Source organism: Bufo bufo, chromosome 7 (assembly GCF_905171765.1).
Source record: "Bufo bufo chromosome 7, aBufBuf1.1, whole genome shotgun sequence".
NCBI classification, from domain to species: domain Eukaryota; kingdom Metazoa; phylum Chordata; class Amphibia; order Anura; family Bufonidae; genus Bufo; species Bufo bufo.
Window position 1 is genome coordinate 55,283,918 of NC_053395.1, and position 19,803 is coordinate 55,303,720.

Sequence of the window (19,803 nt, forward strand, 5' to 3'; positions counted from 1 at the left end):
GCACCACAATAACTTACAGCATTGCCACACTGAAGGTTGTAAACACATTCCAAACATACCTGTGTGTACTTTGTGTCTTTAATCCATGTCCAGAAAAAGTGCTTTTCTTGTGCTGAAAAATGGCTCCCAAGTGCCCGTCTGGGCGTGCTTTGTTGTTCCAAGTGCCCAAAGCAAACCAGACTGAAGAGGGGAGAGCTGCTTTTAGCTGCTGATATCTTTGGAATGGTAGCAGCTGGAGATATGAGACATGGCATTCCATGCTTTCAAACAGTACCAGAATCACAGTATTATATCAATTACATTGGAAGATATAGCTGTTAGAAATCGGGATGGCAGTAAATGCAGCTGAAAGTATAGTAAAAGCAGGTTTTTACTGCTTTCATTTCTGACTCGATTTCTAACAGCTATAGCTTCTAATGTTGTGGATATAATGATGTGATTCTGGTATGGAATGCCAGCTTTCAAAAAAGAGTAGGCTAATATCTCTAGCTACCAATCCAAAAATATGAGTAGCCCTCCCCTCTTCTTAAGTCTGGTTTGCTTTGGGCACTTAGAATAGCAAATCCTGCCCGGCCGGGCAATTGGGAGCTGTTTTTTAGCAGAATAAAGCACTTTTTCTGGACATGAAACAAAGCCATATAGTACACACAGGTATGTTCAGAATGCATGTGCAATCTGCGGGGCAGTGTTGGTGAAAATGACGTGACAGACTCCTTTTAAGTATGTTGTTAGTTCTCAGAGATTTGCTCTTTCCTCTACGCTGTGTACTTTATATCCCATGTAAATTTGGCAGGCATCCCGAAATTAACTGTGCCGGATTCAGCTTTATTTTCGCCCGAGAGAATAGGCAGAGGCCTCCACTAGTAACGTAATGAAATTTCTACAGTGACCTAGTTTGGTAGGATTCCCATAGCTAAATATTTTTTGTTGGTGACTTTTGCAGAGTTTGTTACTTCAGTAAATAGTTGCAGTTTATCATTTAGAGAAATTATGTTGATGTAGCCTTTTCTATTTTTTAAAAGGGATGTGTTATTGTTTAAAGTGTACCTGTACAGTATGAGGTTTAAACAGACTTCTGTCCCACCTCTGGGGCTTACAAACCTCTTGCTAGTACACTCCTTTCCCAGATCTCCTATGTGGCAGATTGGCCTTTCCCCACATCTCATGTGCCAGGCTGCTGCTTCCCTCCTTTCTGCCAGGCTGCTTCTTTCTGAGTTCACCTATATAACAGATGTCACTTGCCCAGATTACCTATCTGCCAGGTTGCTTCCTCCCTAGATCTCCTATCTGCCAGGACACTTCTTCCCCAGATCTCCTATCTGCCAGGTCGCTTCTTCCCCAGATCTCTTATCTGCCAGGACACTTCTTCCCCAGATCTCCTATCTGCCAGGACCCTTCTTCCTCAGATCTCCTATCTGCCAGGACACTTCTTCCCCAGATCTCCTATCTGCCAGGTCGCTTCCTCCCCAGATCTCCTATCTGCCAGGTTGCTTCTTCTCCAGATCTCCTATCTGCCAGGTTGCTTCTTCCCCAGATCTCCTATCTGCCAGGTCGCTTCTTCCCCAGATCTCCTATCTGCCAGGTCGCTTCTTCCCCAGATCTCCTATCTGCCAGGACACTTCTTCCCCAGATCTTTTATCTGCCAGGTCGCTTTTACCCCAGATCTCCCATGTGTCAAGTTGCCCCTTCCCCACAGGCTACTGCTTCCCTCTTTTCTGCCAGGCTGCTTGTTTCTAAGTTCACCTATATAACGTCACCTCCCCAGATCTCCTATCAACCTGGTTGTATTTTCCCCAGATCTCCTATCTGCCTGGTCCTTTTTCCCCCAGTTCTCCTAGCTGCCTGGTTGTTTCTTCCCCAGATCTCCTATCAACCTGGTCGTATTTTCCCCAGATCTCCTATCTGCCTGGTCCTTTTTCCCCCAGTTCTCCTAGCTGTCTGGTTGTTTCTTCCCCAGATCTCCTATCAACCTGGTCGTATTTTCCCCAAATCTCCTATCTGCTTGGTCCTTTTTCCCCCAGTTCTCCTAGCTGTCTGGTTGTTTCTTCCCCAGATCTCCTATCTGTCATTCACTTCTTTCGCAGATCTATCTGCCAGGTTGCTTCCTCCCCAGATCTCCTATCTGCCTGGTCCTTTTTTCCCCAGTTCTCCTAACTGCCAGGTCTCTTCTTCCCCACATCTCCTATATCTCCTATCTGTCAGGTCGATTCCTCCCCAGATCTCCTATCTGACAGACTTCGTCAGGTCTCTTATTGGTCAGACTGCTATTTCTCAGATATCCTATTTGCCCAGCCACTTTCCAGAATTCCTATCTCTCAGGCCACTATTTACCCAGCCATCCGGTGTGGCTCGACCACTCCTATAGTTCTTTATTATGTCAAATAACTTATACAGCTCTTTTCTTCTATGTATCAGACCATTTTTCTCTTAATTTTTCCACTCTCTTCTTTGTACATCTCATCTGCTTGGAAACACAGGTTCTCTGCCTCCTCTTCTTTATTGCTGTTTATTGTCTCACTATTAGGGTGTGCCTCTGTATTTCCTTCAGACTATGTGCTGAAGTCACAACACTGCCTGAAGACTTCATGTGTTGTTACTCAAACTTAGGCTGGGGTCACACGTGACTGATTAGCTGTGGATTTGCCATCACAGATTTTCATGAAATCTCTGTATTCTTATCCACATGTTGCATATGGAGAGAATAAAAATTGATGGTTTTGTTGGTATTTTATTTTGTGTTTTTTTTTAAAAAAAATTAGAAGAATTATCCAATGCTTCTATTCAATATCTGCACTTTCCAGTCATTGGGATGGAAACATCAAATAGATTAGGGAGCTACTAATGGCAGCCCCAATCTCGCCAGAAGTTCTCTCTAAAGCCCTCAAAGATTGATTATTATTAGGGATAGAATAGGAATCTATCCAAATTTTGATATGTGACATGCTGTTTACCCTTGCTACAGTTTCCACCACAATGTAACCAGTTGAAAAGCCACATAATCTTGCAAGAAATTCAAGAATAAGCCTTGCATGCCGAAACATTGCTGTTTTGGCTTATGTGCCTTGGACTCTTCTTGCTATTTGGATTTCCTGGGTGGATTTAATTGGAACCCACCCCTAAAATACATGTTCTCACATTGAACTCGTAAGTTAGCCACTTTGTCAGTATATTGTTGAAAGAGGGAAGAAGTGAATGTGACTTTCAGTCTTTTAACACATAACCCCCTTCCCCCATAACTATGGCTTAGAGGATCAATTTTAAGCAGGGATACAGAGATATAAGAAGACAAAATCTCTAGGTCCCAAAGAAGGTTGAGTGTAGGAACATAAAATCACTGCTCAATGACCAGAGTGTTATGGTTCTAAAAGACAAGGCACTTTTTGGTAATATTGTGTACATTCTGGTTTTACAGCCCTGAATATTTGTTGAGCTACCAATTTTATTTTTTGTGAAACATAGTTCTGCTTTTTTTTATTTTTATAAATTTGAGATGTTATTTTTTTTAGTAGTAGTAGAATAGGTTTAGTGATTGGTGGTGTTCACCTGGCTTTTCTAAGACCCAACAGTCCTTCCTTGCCATGGGGCACTCCAATCACATGATACATTACATAGTTCTTCTTGAGCGCCATTTATCCCCAGCTGTTCATTTAGGCTATGAAAACATAGTACTCAAAAATGTGGCTATTTTATGTACAAATGAAACCCCTCCAAAAGACCATGTCTTTAGCAAGACCTCATTATTCAGACCAGATCATATAGTTTGGTCATCTTCTTTGAGAAGACTCCAACCCCCCTTCTTTCTCAAGAAGATTACTTTTAATTGAAATTTAGGTGGTTGTCCCAAAGAAGTATCACTGTATCAACATTTATAGTCAATGGCATATTGTGGTAGCTTACTTTTGGGAAAAAAAAGTATTTGTACACCAAATCTGCATTCACAGACTACTGCTACTTCAGCTATAACAATGGCTAATACTTCATGTTTCTATTGTGATACAGCAGTGCTTCAAAGGGAATCTTTCAGCTCTGAAACACCCTCCGAACTAGCTTAAGAAGTGTATAGTGTAAGTGATGCTGCGTCTGGTTATCTAATTTTTATCTTCATACTCACTTGCATTCCGACACTGTGCTCCCACAAAACAGAAGTAAAATGCATTGAGAGGAGTCCTGAGCTCAGGCACATAATGGAGATGGCTCAAAAAGGAGTCCTCTCAAAGCATTTTATTGCAGGCTTGTTGGAGCACAGTGTCGAAATCCAAGTGTGTATGAAGATAAAAATTACATTTCCAGACTTGGAAACAATATACCCCGCCTACTTTAGTTTGGGGGGTGTTGGAGTTGACAAATTTCCTTTAAGCAAAAATGTTAGATATACATTCATCAACCACTATACGTCTTAAACTATCATCAAGAAGTATGCCACATTTGCTAATTTTTGGAGGGTTTCAGCCCTTCTCGCCACTCTACTAAAACATTTGCATGGAAGGGCCAAGCATGGCCTCAACACATTTATTATAATCTATGACCAAAAACTGCCGTAGATTATACCTGAAATCTACACCAGCTATCTTACTGACATAGATTTCAGTTCTGGTGCACAGACCTGAACAGATCCTGCAAAATTATTTAGAGACGTGCACCTTTTAACAATCGTGGCACATCTGACGGCAATGGCGGGATAGATTAAGATCGCCATGTAAAACTCCAGTCTTAGAATTCCAGAGGAGCATGTATGGCCTATAAGCCTCCTCACGCCTATTAAGGCGCTCTCTGCAGGGAGAGACAGCACCCCCAACTCCAGTCTTAGTAAATGTTCCCTATAGTGTTTGTTTCTCAATTATTTTAAGACCTTCTATCAGTTATTAGCACCCTGTACAGATCTAATATTTTAGTGCAGCTCACTCCCCTTCAAGTGAATGGATCTAAACTGCAATATCCGGTATAGCCATTTAAAAACCATGGGGTGTTCCTTGAAAACAATTAAAGGGGTTGTCACATCAGACCTACCTATCTCCTAAATGGAGCCCCGAAAGTGGTGGAGGGCACACTGCGCGTACACAGCCACCCTCTATTCATTTCTGTGGGGCCGCTGGCTCGGCTATTTCCTTCGGGCCCATAGAAGTCATTGGGAGCAGTGGCCGATCATGTGCGGTGCGCTCCCATTCCCTTCTTTGGGGAGAGCGCTTGGTAGTGGCCGGACAGGAGTCCTCCAGCCACCACTTTGTGGGACTCCGTTCTCGATATAGATGCGGGTACCAGCGGTGGGAGATGCATCTATCAGATAATGGGGGCTTATCCTAGTGATATGATCATTGTCTCAGATGAGACAACCCCTTTAACGGGACATGGCCGTCACTGGAGACCTCCTCAATATTGTAGTTCCAGTAAAACACTTTAGCAACTAAAGCTTTGGCGGTGATGTAAAGAGATTCTTACTAATGAGGACCAGTCTAGATATTTTTTAACCTTAGCTTTAGTCTAGTAATTAACCCTATAATATTGTGTTAAGTTTATTTTTCCATTTAGTTGTAGTGTGGATTATTAATGCTCCAACTATTGCTACAATTTAATTTGTTATTTTACCTTTATGAGACGTGTTATGTAAACTAAATGCGTTAAGCAAACACCTTCAATTGCTTTTCAATGGCTTTTGTTTCAAGATAACGCAATGAGTTAAGAAATTTGAGTTAAGAGTTTGTGTGTAACCCTGCCACATCTGGTAGCACATCATAAAGCCCTATTCTTCATATATGTAGGGGCTAAAGGACATGGGGTTGCCTAGATCCTCAATATTTTCATACTTAGGGTCATTTTTCATAGTTATAATAATATATTTACTTTATTTACTTATTTTCTCTAAGTTCTATAGTTCTTATTTTCTCTAAGGGTACTTTCACACTTGCGTTGCTGCATTTTGGCAGGCAGTTCTGTTTTCCAGAACACTTAATACATTTCAATGTAAAATAATGCTTGATCCGGCATTCTGGCAAGTGTTCCGGAATTTTTGACATAGGAAATACCGCAGAATTCTGCGGTATTTTCTCCATCCAAAAACCATACAGTGACTGAACTGAAGACATCCTGATGCATCCTGGACGAATTGCTCTCCATTCAGAATGCATTAGGATAAAACTGATCAGTTTCTTTCTGGCATTGAGCCCCTAGGCCGGAACCGGAAAAGTTTAACGCAAGTGTGAAAGTACCCTTAGTTCTATAGTTCTAGAATCAAGATCCATGTTTTGGTCTACAGCCAAAGGTTGATGGTATTTCATTTCCTGGACCTGCAGTATAGTGGAGTGCAGTAGAATCTGCTCATTTCTGTTTGACCGCTGGTAGGTTCTCATTGTAGGAGCCTTGTTCAGTTTTCAGACTTGTGCATGTAGAATATACTGTTTGCTAACAGTTCTGTGCCCTAGTTGCATGTTTTATTCCCAAGTCTGTGTACTCTGAAAGTTAGCAGCAGCCAGCATGAATCCTAGCCAGACAGGTTTCAGTCTGTGTCCAAATACCGAAAAATAGAAAGAGAATCCCAGGTCTTTTATGTAAACTTGCTGAAAGTAAATTTAAAAGCCCCAAGACTGTAAGAAGACGTTTAGTAACATCCCTGCTGGCTCTGAGATTTCATCTGAAGCTACATACAGATCTGCAATGACCTACTGCATCACATTACATTACATGGTACCGCTTCTGCTCAGTGAAGTATTTTTATACTGTTACAGTATTTACTCCCTTCCAGCAGCCCTTATTTTTGTAACTCTGTCCCACTGAATGACTCTGATCTTTAAAGGTTACAGACGCCTTTGAACAATTTTTATTGCATTGCTTGTACAAAAAAGATTTATGGTACTTTTTGTTAATTTTTCTTTCATTTGTCTTCTACAGCTCCCATGTAATACACTACACTGCATGCCGCGCAATTCCATTCTGCCCTCGTTCCATCGGATGAGCTCGCTGACAACCCCTATCTCACTTCTCCTGAAGCTAAGCTAGGCTCAAATCCTGTTTGAGTCAGGCTTATTTTTTTTTTTTATTTTTTTTTTTAGATTTGACGTTAGATGAGCTTTCAAGAGAGGTGAGAGACGGTGGCTGCAGACTCAGCCATCAAGAGAGGTCGCCTGACACAGGGAGGGCAGAGTGAGATAGTGCAGCCTAGGTTGTAATATATTACATGCAAGCTATGGAAGACGCACAAAGATGGTTAATAAAGAACAATTTCAAATTGTGAAAGCGCTTGTAATGCAACAAATAAGAAAAAAACGTTCAAGGGTGCCCATAGACGTTAATGGGATTTTACCAGGATTTAAATACTAGGTAGCTAAGTAACTACTTGATAGGTCATCAGTATCAGTTTGATAGTGGTCCATCTCCTGAGGAGCTCTCAGAAATGAAAGGTGGAATCTGATTGGTTGCTATGGACAACTAAACCATTTTTCCTTTACACCAGTTTTGACATATCTCCCACATTGTGTAAAAAATACAAATGTGTTTAATATCTTTACGCCTGTAATAACCTGCACAGTAAGTAACAAAATATTGTATTTGTGGAGTACATTCCTAAAATAAGAAAATTAAATATATAATACATATATATTCTGTCTAACCTGGCACAATGGCAGCCGATTCAGACAACTGCCTATGAATCCTGATTCTTCTTAGAAAATCCTGATAGACCCATCAGCAGGGGCGGATTGGCCATAGACCTTACAGGGAAATTTCCCGGTGGGCCGATGCCCAGGGTTCCGCCTGAGCCCTCTTCATGGCCGGCCAATGGAAGTTTTTGGGGATGTATTTTGTGCTGTTGGTGGCAGTATTTTGTGATAGACTGTGGTATTTGGCTCTGTTGGAGTGGTATAATGTGACACAATATGGTATTTCTGGCCTCGCCTACTTGTGTTGGCCCTGCCTTCTATCAGTTTGGACCCGACTAAGAAATGGGGCCACTTTTTAGTATTTTTTCCAGGGCCACTTTAAGTTCCCATTCCGCCCCTGCCCATCAGATTTCCATTGTAGAATAAGGGTGCGACCGCATTTTGTGCTCTACTACCGCACGGCCGTACGGGCCAAAGCTGGCTCTTGTTAAACTAACGAGACCACACTGTTTAGCCCAGGGATAGCGCTCCAGCTGTTGCAAAAATACAACTCCCAGCAGGCCCAAACTGCCTACAGCTATCAGCCTACAGCAGGGCATGGTGGGAGTTGTAGTTTTACAACAGCTGGAGAGCCGCCGGTTGGCCATCCCTGGTTTAGCCCATCTGCATTGTTAATGGCCGCATAGCACCTTCAGTACTGTGCGCCAATTAACGATGCAGACCGACAGTGCGGCCATGTGGCAACTGCCGTGTGGTCATGCCCTAACATTGCATCTAATACTCTGTTCACTCTGTGAAAAAGTATGTGCCTCCTTAGGGAGCAAGTCAACTAATAGTCAGTGGGTTTTATTTATCACTATCATAAACCAGTTTTCCAGGCGTGAAAAAGTCTCAAACAATGTGTTTACCCAAGTGGTGTTCCTCCGCCGCCTTCACCACTTTCCCGCAAAGGGTGTGTGGCAAGGTCAGGGAGGGTGCTAGACCAGCAGCCCCACCATATTAATCATCTTCTATGCCAGTTTTATGGCATAGAAGAAGCCAAGGCGCCAAAAAATGCTTGCCTTGTCATAAATTAGGCGCAGACTATTGCAGCGCATGGGGTTATCATAGACCAACATACCCCTCGTCATAAACTAGGCGAAGACTCTGGCAGTGCACGGGGTTATCATAAACTGGCCATACACCTGTTTATAAATTAGGCGCAGACTGGCAATGCACCGGGTTACCATAGACTGGCCGTACACCTCTTCACAAATTAGGCGCAGACTCTGGCAGCGCACAAGGTTATCATAGACCGACATACACCTCTTCATAAATTAGGCACAGACTGGCACCGCACGGGGTTATCATAGACTGGCGTTCACCTCGCCATAAATTAGGCGCAGACTCTGGCAGTGCATGAGGTTATCATAGACCGGGGTACACCGCCGGGCTATGATAAATCAGGGCCCATCAGTAATGACATGGAATATCGAATATAAAACCTCATCCAGACATTCAGTATATACTGGTAATCTCTATATTTTTAATGTAGTTTATACAAAAGAGGCGACCTTCTGGTGTTCATCTAAATGAGATAACTGGTTTCCATCCTTCTAATGCGGAGACAGAGAGATATTTATGAGGCGTCCTCTTCTAGGTCATGTTATATATGTATCCTGAGACAAAACTTATGAACCAATAACAAGTTTTGTCAAGTAATATTCTCCAGCGCAGAGCCGATTCTATTCTAAACCTAAAGATTTGTATCTCGGAACATTAATAAAGTCAGTGTGTCTGATGTTCTTTTTTTTACCGTGTCTGGGGTACACTGCGTTCTAAATAAAACGTCGCCATGTCAGCCATGATTAAATGCTAGATATAGAACATTTATGTCTGTCTTCTCAGACAGACCAGGCTTCACTGGTCAAGATTGGTCGTTTACCTTGCCAAATAAAGAAGAATGACTTAAGCTCCTCAGAGAAAACTTTTCATCAAAGTAAAATTTATCGTCTGCAAAGTTTTATGTTTCAGAGCCTGTACTGTATCAGAAGCAATGTACTGTGGGGAGCAGTCACATCACAAACTGTGTGATCATTTAACCATCTCTTCATCTGTTGGCCATAAAATTGGGGAGAGAAGGAGGAAGGATTTCCAAGAGACCTCTTAAAGGGAATCTGAAAACGAGTATCAAACCAGGCACATTGCTTTCTCTCCTTGATCCATTGCGGCGATTCAGAAAAAAATGGGTTTGCTTCTGCTAAATAGATTGTAAGTGCACATTAGGCAGTCCTGAGCCACTCGGTGCACCCTAGTTCATCTGCTCTCCTTGGCTAGTCACTTCCACTTCAAGTTGATTGTGAAGACCAGGCAAGATAATGATTCAGACACTTGGCCCTCTGAATCAACTTGAAGGAGTGGCTAGTAAAGGAGAGCGTTGGAGCCAGGGTGCACCGAGTGGGCTAGGGCTCACCTTCAGTGCACTTATGACCTATTAGCACTCAGTGGCGGTACATATGTATTGTATTTTGCTGAGGCAGCCCTACTAGGCGGTGTGCCTGGTTTGATACTGATTTGCATGCTGACAGATTCATTTACAAAAAATTTTTTTAATCTAAATTGATCCCAAATCATATGGGTGCTGATTAATTTCCTACTGTATTTTTGCTGGTTTCAGGAGGCAAATTATAGACAAACTGAGATATATTTTTAATAGTGGCATGGACCCTGGCAGGTGAGGTTAAAACAAAAAGGTTAAGAAGCCCTCATCTCTACTGAATATACATATCATTGTTTTCTGATAGCATTTAGGTGTATTTACGGTATATATTGTATATATGATCATAGCTTGCTATTTTTACTATACCTCAGTGTGTCTCTGATTTTATGTAGACGCACACAGTGTTTGCCATGGAATCCGTGAAAAAAAAAAAGAATTGAGGCATGCTCCTGCACATGCTGTACCAAGGGAGGTTTGTTTCTGAATTGGTATCATAGGCCTACCTAATTTGCATGTTTTTTCCCATTGAGCATTGCCTTTAAATAGGTATTTATACACCGCCGAGACTCCCCAATGAGAGCCAATAACCCTATTGAACTGCATTTGACTGTAGCATATGAAATGCCCACATGGTAAAGAAATATATTCGAATCCCTTTTATTGAATCAGTGCAGACTGTATGTTACATTGAAATTCACATGGTCAGTGACAATACCAACACTGGTTGTGAACTGTTGCTGCTGAAAGGGGTTTTCTGGGACAACATTATTGATGTTTTATCTTCAGGATAGGTCAGTGCCGGTCATGATTTGAGAATATCCCACAGAATGTTGTGGTAAGTCCTGATGCATTGACATTAATGATATCACTTGCATAATACTAAGGAAATCTTGAAAACATGGCCAGCAGGTGGGCCCTGAGGACTGGAGTAGAGGAACACTGGGATAGGTCATCAATATCCAATCAGTGGGCGTTTGACTCCTGGCACCCAACCAATCACCTGTTAGGAAAGGCTGCGGTGCACCATTGAGCACTATGGCCTCTTCCTAGGTCAGTGATGTCAGTTCATTGGTCACATGTGCAGCTTGGTGCCATCCAAGTGAATGGGCCTGGGCTGCAGTACCAAGCGCAGCCACTATATGGCACTGTGCTTTGTATGCAGGGAGGAGGAGGTTGCTGAGCTTGTTCAAGCATTTAGTCCCTTTCAAACACCTGATTGGTGGGAATGCCGTGAGTCAGATCCTGAGGATAGTTTTTCAGTATTGTGCCCTCGGAAAACCCCTTTAAGGTAGTGTGCAACCAGTTAATCAGGATAAGGGGAAAGTTAATTTTTCTTGTTCTGCTGCTCAACAAACGAGTTCTTTCAAAACTTCTTGTCATTACACAAAAATGTAGTTCGTCCCCTTGGATTCATGTCACTCGATGGCTTGGTGAGTTGGTGATTTCTCCTGGCATGATTTCATATGTGCTACAGTATTTGCTTTAACCAATTAGTTGCTCCCCCTCCCCTCTCGCAGCACAAGTCATACACAAAAATTGAGAAAGACTGCAGCATCTTCCCCCTCCTCTCCCCCCCTTCTTCTCTGTGTCTTCAGTTACTTGTATTACTAAATAGGAGCTTTTTAGTGATGAAGAGTTTTCTAAAGGTCTAGAAAACGCTACAGAAATGCCGTGATATTCCTCTAACAGATTTTTTTCTGTTTCTTTATGTCTATTATTTTTTTGTTTAGATCAGAAAGCCTTCAGAATGACAAATTTGTATTAAGGGACACATAGAAGGTGGCAATTCTTTTTTACAGTTGGTTTAGGGTGCGCAGTTACGGTGCACTTATTTTCCAGTTACTAAAATTGTAAAACTATAGGTCATTTATTATACTGAAATACGCCTATATTAGGAGTATTTCAGGTGCTGAAGCAACTTTTCCGTGCTCACGCTAGGTCTAAAATTGTGGGCATCGCGTGAGTGGGGAAGGAGACGGACCGGGAGGCCCGTCTGATTTACCATTTTCTATGCCTGTTTCAGGTGTAGAAAAAGGTGTAAATGTATGGCAGCTCAGAAGCTGTCTTCGATTTAGAACTGTCGGAGGATCCGCTGAAGTTAAAAATTTTCCAGCGCCTCTTAATAACTATGGTGGAACCACCACCAGCTTAGGGGTTTATTAAGACTGGCGTCTAAAACTGTGGTCTTAATAAATGTGCCTCATAGAGTTACCTGTTAAGTTACTCACATATGCATTGCAAAGCAAAAAAGTCCAAAATGGTCATACCCATATTGTCAGAATACTTTGATATATTTTTTATAGATTTTATACTTTAAGTTAATTGTATGTATTTTGCCGCTTGCATTGTTCTGTAGCTTTTAGATTTTAAAAGCCACCATGAACTTCTTGGTTGCAATGACCAAAGTTTCTCTCCTAACTAGCTGCTCTTAGCTTATTTTTTTTTTTTCATAATAAATTGGCTTTTTATTCATGTGGATGAAGTTTCCTGCGATTCTTTAAAATCCATTTCCAAGTGTTTTCTTCAGATAGCAGGTCATCTTTGCACATATGCTTTGTGTGCAGTCAGCATGAATGCTTCGTACTATGCCTCCCCATTGTCTCAAATGATTTTAATGTCACTTAATTGCAGCAGAGCAGTTGCACTGAGCTAAAGTGTTATATTCTCAGAATCGTGTGGCCCCAGTATCTCAAGCTGTTCATGCTATTGTGTCCTGATAAAATGCTAACATCAGCAGGGTCTTTGCATTCACAGCCCATCATAGATGTTTCCATCCATTTTTATTGACTGTAGGTTGGTCAGCTGCCTGTACAGATATGGACAATATACAAATATATAGAATTTTGGGTTTGGATAATCATGAAGCCACCATTGTACTATGCAAGGCGTATAAAAGCAGTGCCCATTATTATTATTAGTCTGTTAGTTGAATTATGGCTTCATTTGTATCTCAGTAAGTTACGGACTCGAGCTGTCCATGTTCTCCATGGATAGCAAACATATCCATTGACTTTTAATGTGTTTATTCACATACTTGTTTTTCCACTGACCATGGGTCAATGAGCAGCGGAGATGTCCAGTACAGACCAAAAGTTTGGACACACCTTTTCATTCAAAGAGTTTTCTTTATTTTCATGACTATGAAAATTGTAGATCCCCTTAAGGCATCAAAACTATGAATTAACACATGTGGAATTATATACATAACAAACAAGTGTGAAACAACTGAAAATATGTCATATTCTAGGTTCTTCAAAGTAGCCACCTTTTGCTTTGATTACTGCTTTGCACACTCTTGGCATTCTCTTGATGAGCTTCAAGAGGTAGTCCCCTGAAATGGTTTTCACTTCACAGGTGTGCCCTGTCAGGTTTAATAAGTGGGATTTCTTGCCTTATAAATGGGGTTGGGACCATCAGTTGCGTTGAGGAGAAGTCAGGTGGATACACAGCTGATAGTCCTACTGAATAGACTGTTAGAATTTGTATTATGGCAAGAAAAAAGCAGCTAAGTAAAGAAAAACGAGTGGCCATCATTACTTTAAGAAATTAAGGTCAGTCAGTCAGCCAAAAAATTGGGAAAACTTTGAAAGTAAGGGCTATTTGACCATGAAGGAGGGTGATGGGGTGCTGAGCCAGATGACCTGGCCTCCACAGTCACCGTACCTGAACCCAATCGAGATGGTTTGGGGTGAGCTGGACCGCAGAGTGAAGGCAAAAGGGCCAACTAGTGCTAAGCATCTCTGGGAACTCCTTCAAGACTGTTGGAAGACCATTTCAGGTGACTACCTCTTGAAGCTCATCAAGAGAATGCTAAGAGTGTGCAAAGCTGTAATCAAAGCAAAAGGTGGCTACTTTGAAGAACCTAGAATATGACATATTTTCGGTTGTTTCACACTTGTTTGTTATGTATATAATTCCACATGTGTTAATTCATAGTTTTGATGCCTTCATAGTCATGAAAATAAAGAAAACTCTTTGAATGAGAAGGTGTGTCCAAACTTTTGGTCTGTACTGTACACTACTTTGGTCCGTGATGCAGACCAAACATGCCCATTGAAGTTTATGGGTCTTTGAAAACCATTGACGGAAAACACGGAAGTGTCATGGTCTTACCTGCTTGCTGCTCTCCTTCGTTTGACATGTGCTGGCGGCCATCTTGGGTTCTGGGTTTCTTGTAGCCTTCCACCCTGCGGCTCCTCCTTCCCCTGGGAGGAGCTGGATGCCTAGCATATATATAGGAGGTCTGTGGCTTCAGTTCCTTGCTTGGTCCTCCTGTGTTCACATGCTTCTAGACTGCTGCTGCTTCTGGTTCCTGATCCTGGCTTAGTCTGACTACCCTGCTGGTTCCTGATCCTGGCTTCGTCTGACTACCCTGCTGGTTCCTGATCCTGGCTTCGTCTGACTACCCTGCTGGTTCCTGATCCTGGCTTCGTCTGACTACCCTTCTGGTTCCTGACCTCTGGCTTCGCAAAGACTCTGCTCGGTTTCACCATCCGTTTGGACTTTTGCTTTACAGCTTTATTTTCAATAAAGCCTTCTTATTTTCACTTATCTCTTGTTGTACGTCTGGTTCATGGTTCCGTGACAGGAAGGCAGTGATTTTCTCTCAGTGTTTTTCTCTGACCATTGGTAGGAGATGCTGTGGAAATTCCTTTTTTCGGCCTAGCAGTGTACATGGATTACAGATGACATATGGCAGGCGAAAAACTGGACCAATCATGGATTATTCACAGAAGAAACACTGACCATCTTGTCAAGGACATCATCACGGATGTGTAAATGAGGCCTAACAGAGCAAATACAGCACCAAGTAGGGGACTTAACACATGTAGAAACATGCCTTTGACGCTTTTGATAGTTAGACTTTCAGAGAAAATGAACTGTATTTTTGAATGCAGAGGAGCTTGAAAGTGCCCAGTGCGTGTTTCCAAGCCTAGTATGTTCTCTGATTCTTCTGACTGAACCTTCAACAACGGCGTCCTTGAAATGAGGGAGTTGTGGAGGGTTCATAGAGCAGAACCAGAGCATTTGCCCAGCTTGGGATTGCCCACTGGACTCATTCAAGCTCATTTGCATAGGGAAAGTTACAGACAGACACAAATATACAAACATACACACACTACGTTTACGCCTATTCACATTACACACAGACATGCAGTGCATTCAGAAAGTCTTCAGATCCTTTAATTTTTTTCTCATCTTGTTATGTTGCGGACTTGTGCTAAAATAAAATAATTACGTTTTTACCAATCATTCTGCTCTCAGTACTCCATTATGAGAAAGTAAAAACAGAATGTTTGAAATCTTTGCTAATTTACAGAAAAGGAAAATTAAAATCTTGCAATGACATAAAAAATTCAGACCTTACTTGAAGCACCTTTGGCAGCGATTTCAGCCTTCAGTCTCACAGTCTTAGAGTTCTTTAGGTGCTTTTTCACAAACTCCACACAGGCTTTTGTGTGTCTTTTACTGATGAGAAGCTTCTTACTGGCCACTCTGCTGTAAAGTTCAAATTGGTTGAGTGCCGTAGTCACAGTTGACCTTCTAGAAGTTTCATCCAGACTGACCATTGGGTTCTTGGTCACCTCTCTTACTAAGGCTTTTCTCCTTTGATTACTTAGTTTGGTGGGGTGGCCAGCTCTAGGTAGAGTTCAGACTGTTCCAAACTTCTTCCATTTAAGAATTATGGAGGCTACTGTGTTCTTGAGAACTTTCACTGCAGCAGCAAATTTATGTACCCTTCTCCACATCTGTGCCTCCACAAAATCCTGTCTTAGTTATTTGCAGTTAGATAGACCCATTGCTAAAAATGCAAAACTGGTCTGGTAAGGAACGGGGGTAAACACTCTGGTAATGAAGCTGTTAATAAAAAAAATGCTGGCATCATTGTTTTTATGTACTGTATAAATGATGGCCATTTTGACCATTACACTAGGTACTCCCGCCTAAATGATGGATTAATGCTGTTAATAAATAGATTATTTCCTTTTGCACAGTTTTCTATTCATTATTCCTGTTTATTGGAAGACAACAGGGCGCTAGGAACAATGGTGGCTTCAGCTTCATGCATTCCCTCGTAACATAAACACATTTTGTTCCTATTGTTGACCAACATTTATATCTCATTAGAGACGTCGGGCTGCCTGCCTAGAAGCGGTACTAGCCAATAAAAATCTAAGGTTTGGTCCAAATTTACTCTCATCTCTATAATTAAAACAAAAGAAAGGTCAACATTTTCTGTTGAGCATTTTTTGCTTATTACTTTTATATACAGTTTTATTACTATCCTGTGCGGTTTTTATCTGTTATAAGTTGCAGTTAGAAGTAATTTGCCTTAAAGAAATGACTTCAGTTTAATTACTTAATTCAACAAACAATTAACATACCACAAAAATATGTATTTAACAATTGCTACCAGTTCCTATTGTCAAAACTGCAGAGACAGGAAAACAGTTTTTAGAGCAACCATCCGGTTAAAAAACAACAACCTCTAATTAATTGAGCAATGATTAGAACACTTACCTGGTGCCCTTCTTTTTTTAACTGATCAGCTGTGGATCTTCCAATTTCCAGGCTCCTCTTGTGCCATCCAAGATGACCGCAAAGCTTTGAAGACTACCTGAGACGTTCTGTGCATTTTGTAGGCCTAGTCACTTCCTGCTGCACTTGAATTGGCCAGCACTGCTCACATGAGCATCGCTGGCTGATCCAAGACAAGGGCTGGACAAGTAGGAAATGTCTTGGGCTAATTATGAACATTGTGCATCAGGTAGTCTGGCAAGCAGTGCGGCCATCTTGGATGGCAGAAGAGGAGCATGGGAATCTACAGATCTACAGCTGAAAAGTTAAAAAGGAGGTCACCATGTGTTTTGTTCACTCCCCAGTTAATGGGATTTTTTCTTCTTGAACTGGAGGGTCATTTTAAGTGGTGGACAGGCTGACAAAATGTCTTCCGAGATAACATACCTTCTATGTTCGGTTGCTATATTAAATATAAGGGGGGGGGGGGGGGGGACATTCTGATCTATTTACGCCAATCTAATGGTATAAATAGGTTGCAAATTTTGTCACACATCATTTTTGCTGTAAAATTTGATATCTCCCCCCCCATGGCACTTTTCCAAAGTGGCAAGAAAAGGGGACATGGAAGCAGTTTGACCAACAGACCTGGCTCATCTTTTTCCATGCTGGTTTTTGGCATGGAAAATGGCTTAAATCTACGACAGCAAGAGGCCTGGCATAGAGTTAAAATGTCACACGGCCTTTCGGACAAAGCGCCAAATTATGTAGTCGCCTGCACCTCTACATAACTTTGGTCCTTCTTACAGCAGCACAGAGGGATTAGTATGGAAAACACTGGTCTCCCGGAATGTCCGTCTAGGTTTTTGCCTATTTTTTTTGTGGTATCTGCAGAATTAAAATGCTTGGTGAGCAGGAAATAAATGTGTTCAACTGTATGGAAATTTAAGGTCATTATGTAAGGGACTACCTATGGAGCTATATTATAGCTGCGACGATTATGACATACAGGTATGTGTGTATTTTGCATATTCATTGCTCTCAGGAGGTCTAGTTCTTTTTGCGACAGTCCTGCTGTGTAAGGAGCTTCTCAGGTAGGGCCTCCTGGGAAATAGTCTGCAAAGTCGCTCTCCATCAGAATAAAGAAAAAGTTCTCTCTAGTGCCACCTATAGGCGGCACTAACGAGATAGTTTTCTTCCTTCTGGAGGAAAGCCAACACTTATATTTGTCTTGGATTAGAAAAAGGGGGCTGAGCTGCAATATTGGGCACAATCCATGGACAAGAGTGGGCCCTTTCTGGATAATAAAAAAATAATAATCTGACCCTTTTTTGTCTAAACAACCCCTCTAAGCCTGTGCACACTACATTATATGCAAGATCGTTCTGCCATTTAGTATTTACATTTTCAGGTATTTTGTATTCAAGTGTTCTGCACTCCTAAGCTGTAATGCTTGAACAATATCTTAACAAGTAATGTACAGAACTGGATTTCTCCGCAAGCCACAACAAAGACAAATTCATTAAAAGTGATTTGTGCTGAAATCTGTCAGCGCACCGATCTTTGATATAAACACACTAATGTTTCAAAGACTGCAGTATTGCTTCCTGTAATTGATCTCCACTTTTGGAACTGATGTTCATTTCAAGAAACGGTTGTCACTTAAAAGCTCATTGAAAACAAGCAAACGTATTCTCCCAATCACAGCGCAGTCAATACGCTGGCAGACTTTCCCCATTTTTTATGTTAGTTCTTCACATAGCCAATCAGGACGGTGATTTTTTTCCTGTGTATTATTCTTGTTTCAGTTCCTAGAGTCATTATAATGAGATATTTCTGATCTATGTGTTGATTTATGGATCTGACACTGAGGTCTTCTCCCTTCCCCCCACTTTCTAGGTTGCTGAAATGCACGGAGAGTTGATTGAATTCAACGAAAAGCTTCACCGTACTCTCATTGCAAAGGAAGCGCTTGTGTCACAAATGAGGCAAGAACTTATTGATCTCAGAGGGCCGGTAAGAATTCTTTATTGTGATCTGATTTTCTACTTGCAGTTGAAGAATAATTAGATGAGTTGCAAGAAAGACAATATACATTCCTAAAAAAAAAAAGCGCATTGTCTGTTAGAAGCCATACCTACTAGTGAAGTACTGTTTTATCTCTATTTTATAGTTTTCAATATGTTTAGAGGATTAGATGCTGGTAGTTGTAATCATGGGAAGTAATGTCCATGCATTCATAAGTGGCAATAATTGAAAGCCACACTCCTGGACTAATAACCTGGATCAGAGAAAGCTCTGATCTCAGCTCTTTAGCCCTGTTAGTACTGCAATCACTACTGATTGTTGTACTCAGGAAAAGGAAGGTGTTGCCTTTGTCCTGTACCTTTTAACCTCAGCATCTCGATCATTACACATGATGGTTTAGGTCCCCAGGGCTTTCCACTATGTGGCCCAACTGAGCAAGCAGTTATCGGGAATTAAGCAATTGGTCCTTATAACTGTCTGATCATCAGTGGAGGTGAGAGCCGCATTTACATACAGCAATCACCTCTGCTATATGGGGACCAGCGGTCGCTTGTTCCCATGCAGATTCATTGAGGCAGATTTACTATTTACAAGGCTCCAGTTTTTTGGGCTCAGTTTGTGCCAAAGAACTGTTATACATGCTTTGCATTTTTTTACCTCCTCTAAGGCTGGGTTCACACGAGCGTGTCCGGATGCGTCCCGGTGTATTGCGGCAAACCCGCACGAGTAGGAATGCAATTGCAGTCAGTTTTGACTGCGATTGCGTTCCGATGTTCAGTTTTTATCGCGCGGGTGCAATGTTTTTTGCACGCGCGTGATAAAAAACCGACTATGGTACCCAGACCCGAACTTCTTCACAGAAGTTCAGGTTTGGGTTAGTTGTAGTGTAGATTGTATTATTTTCCCTTATAACATGGTTATAAGGGAAAATAATAGCATTCTGAATACAGAATGCATAGTAGGTGATCAATTGAGGGTTAAAAAAAAATAAAAAAATTAACTCACCTCCTCCGCGTAGTTCCCGGTCTCTTCTTTACTTCTTTAATGATGAACTACAGGCTAGGAACTGTGGTGACGTCAGATCACATGCTCCAATCACATGGTCCATCACCACGGTGATGGACCATGTGATTGGAGCATGTGATCTGACGTCACCAAAGGTCCTTTAGCCGACAGCTCATCAGAAGA

General features: G+C 41.6%; 1 protein-coding gene across 1 annotated transcript in view; it reads left to right on the forward strand.

Annotated features, from left to right (window-relative positions):
- The window catches only part of SNX29 (sorting nexin 29), a 581,792-nt gene that overhangs the window by 265,336 nt on the left and 296,653 nt on the right, over positions 1-19,803 (forward strand). The window contains exon 16 of the mRNA XM_040441656.1: positions 18,487-18,603. Coding sequence (XP_040297590.1) covers positions 18,487-18,603 — 117 coding nt within the window. The remainder of the gene's footprint in view (positions 1-18,486; positions 18,604-19,803) is intronic.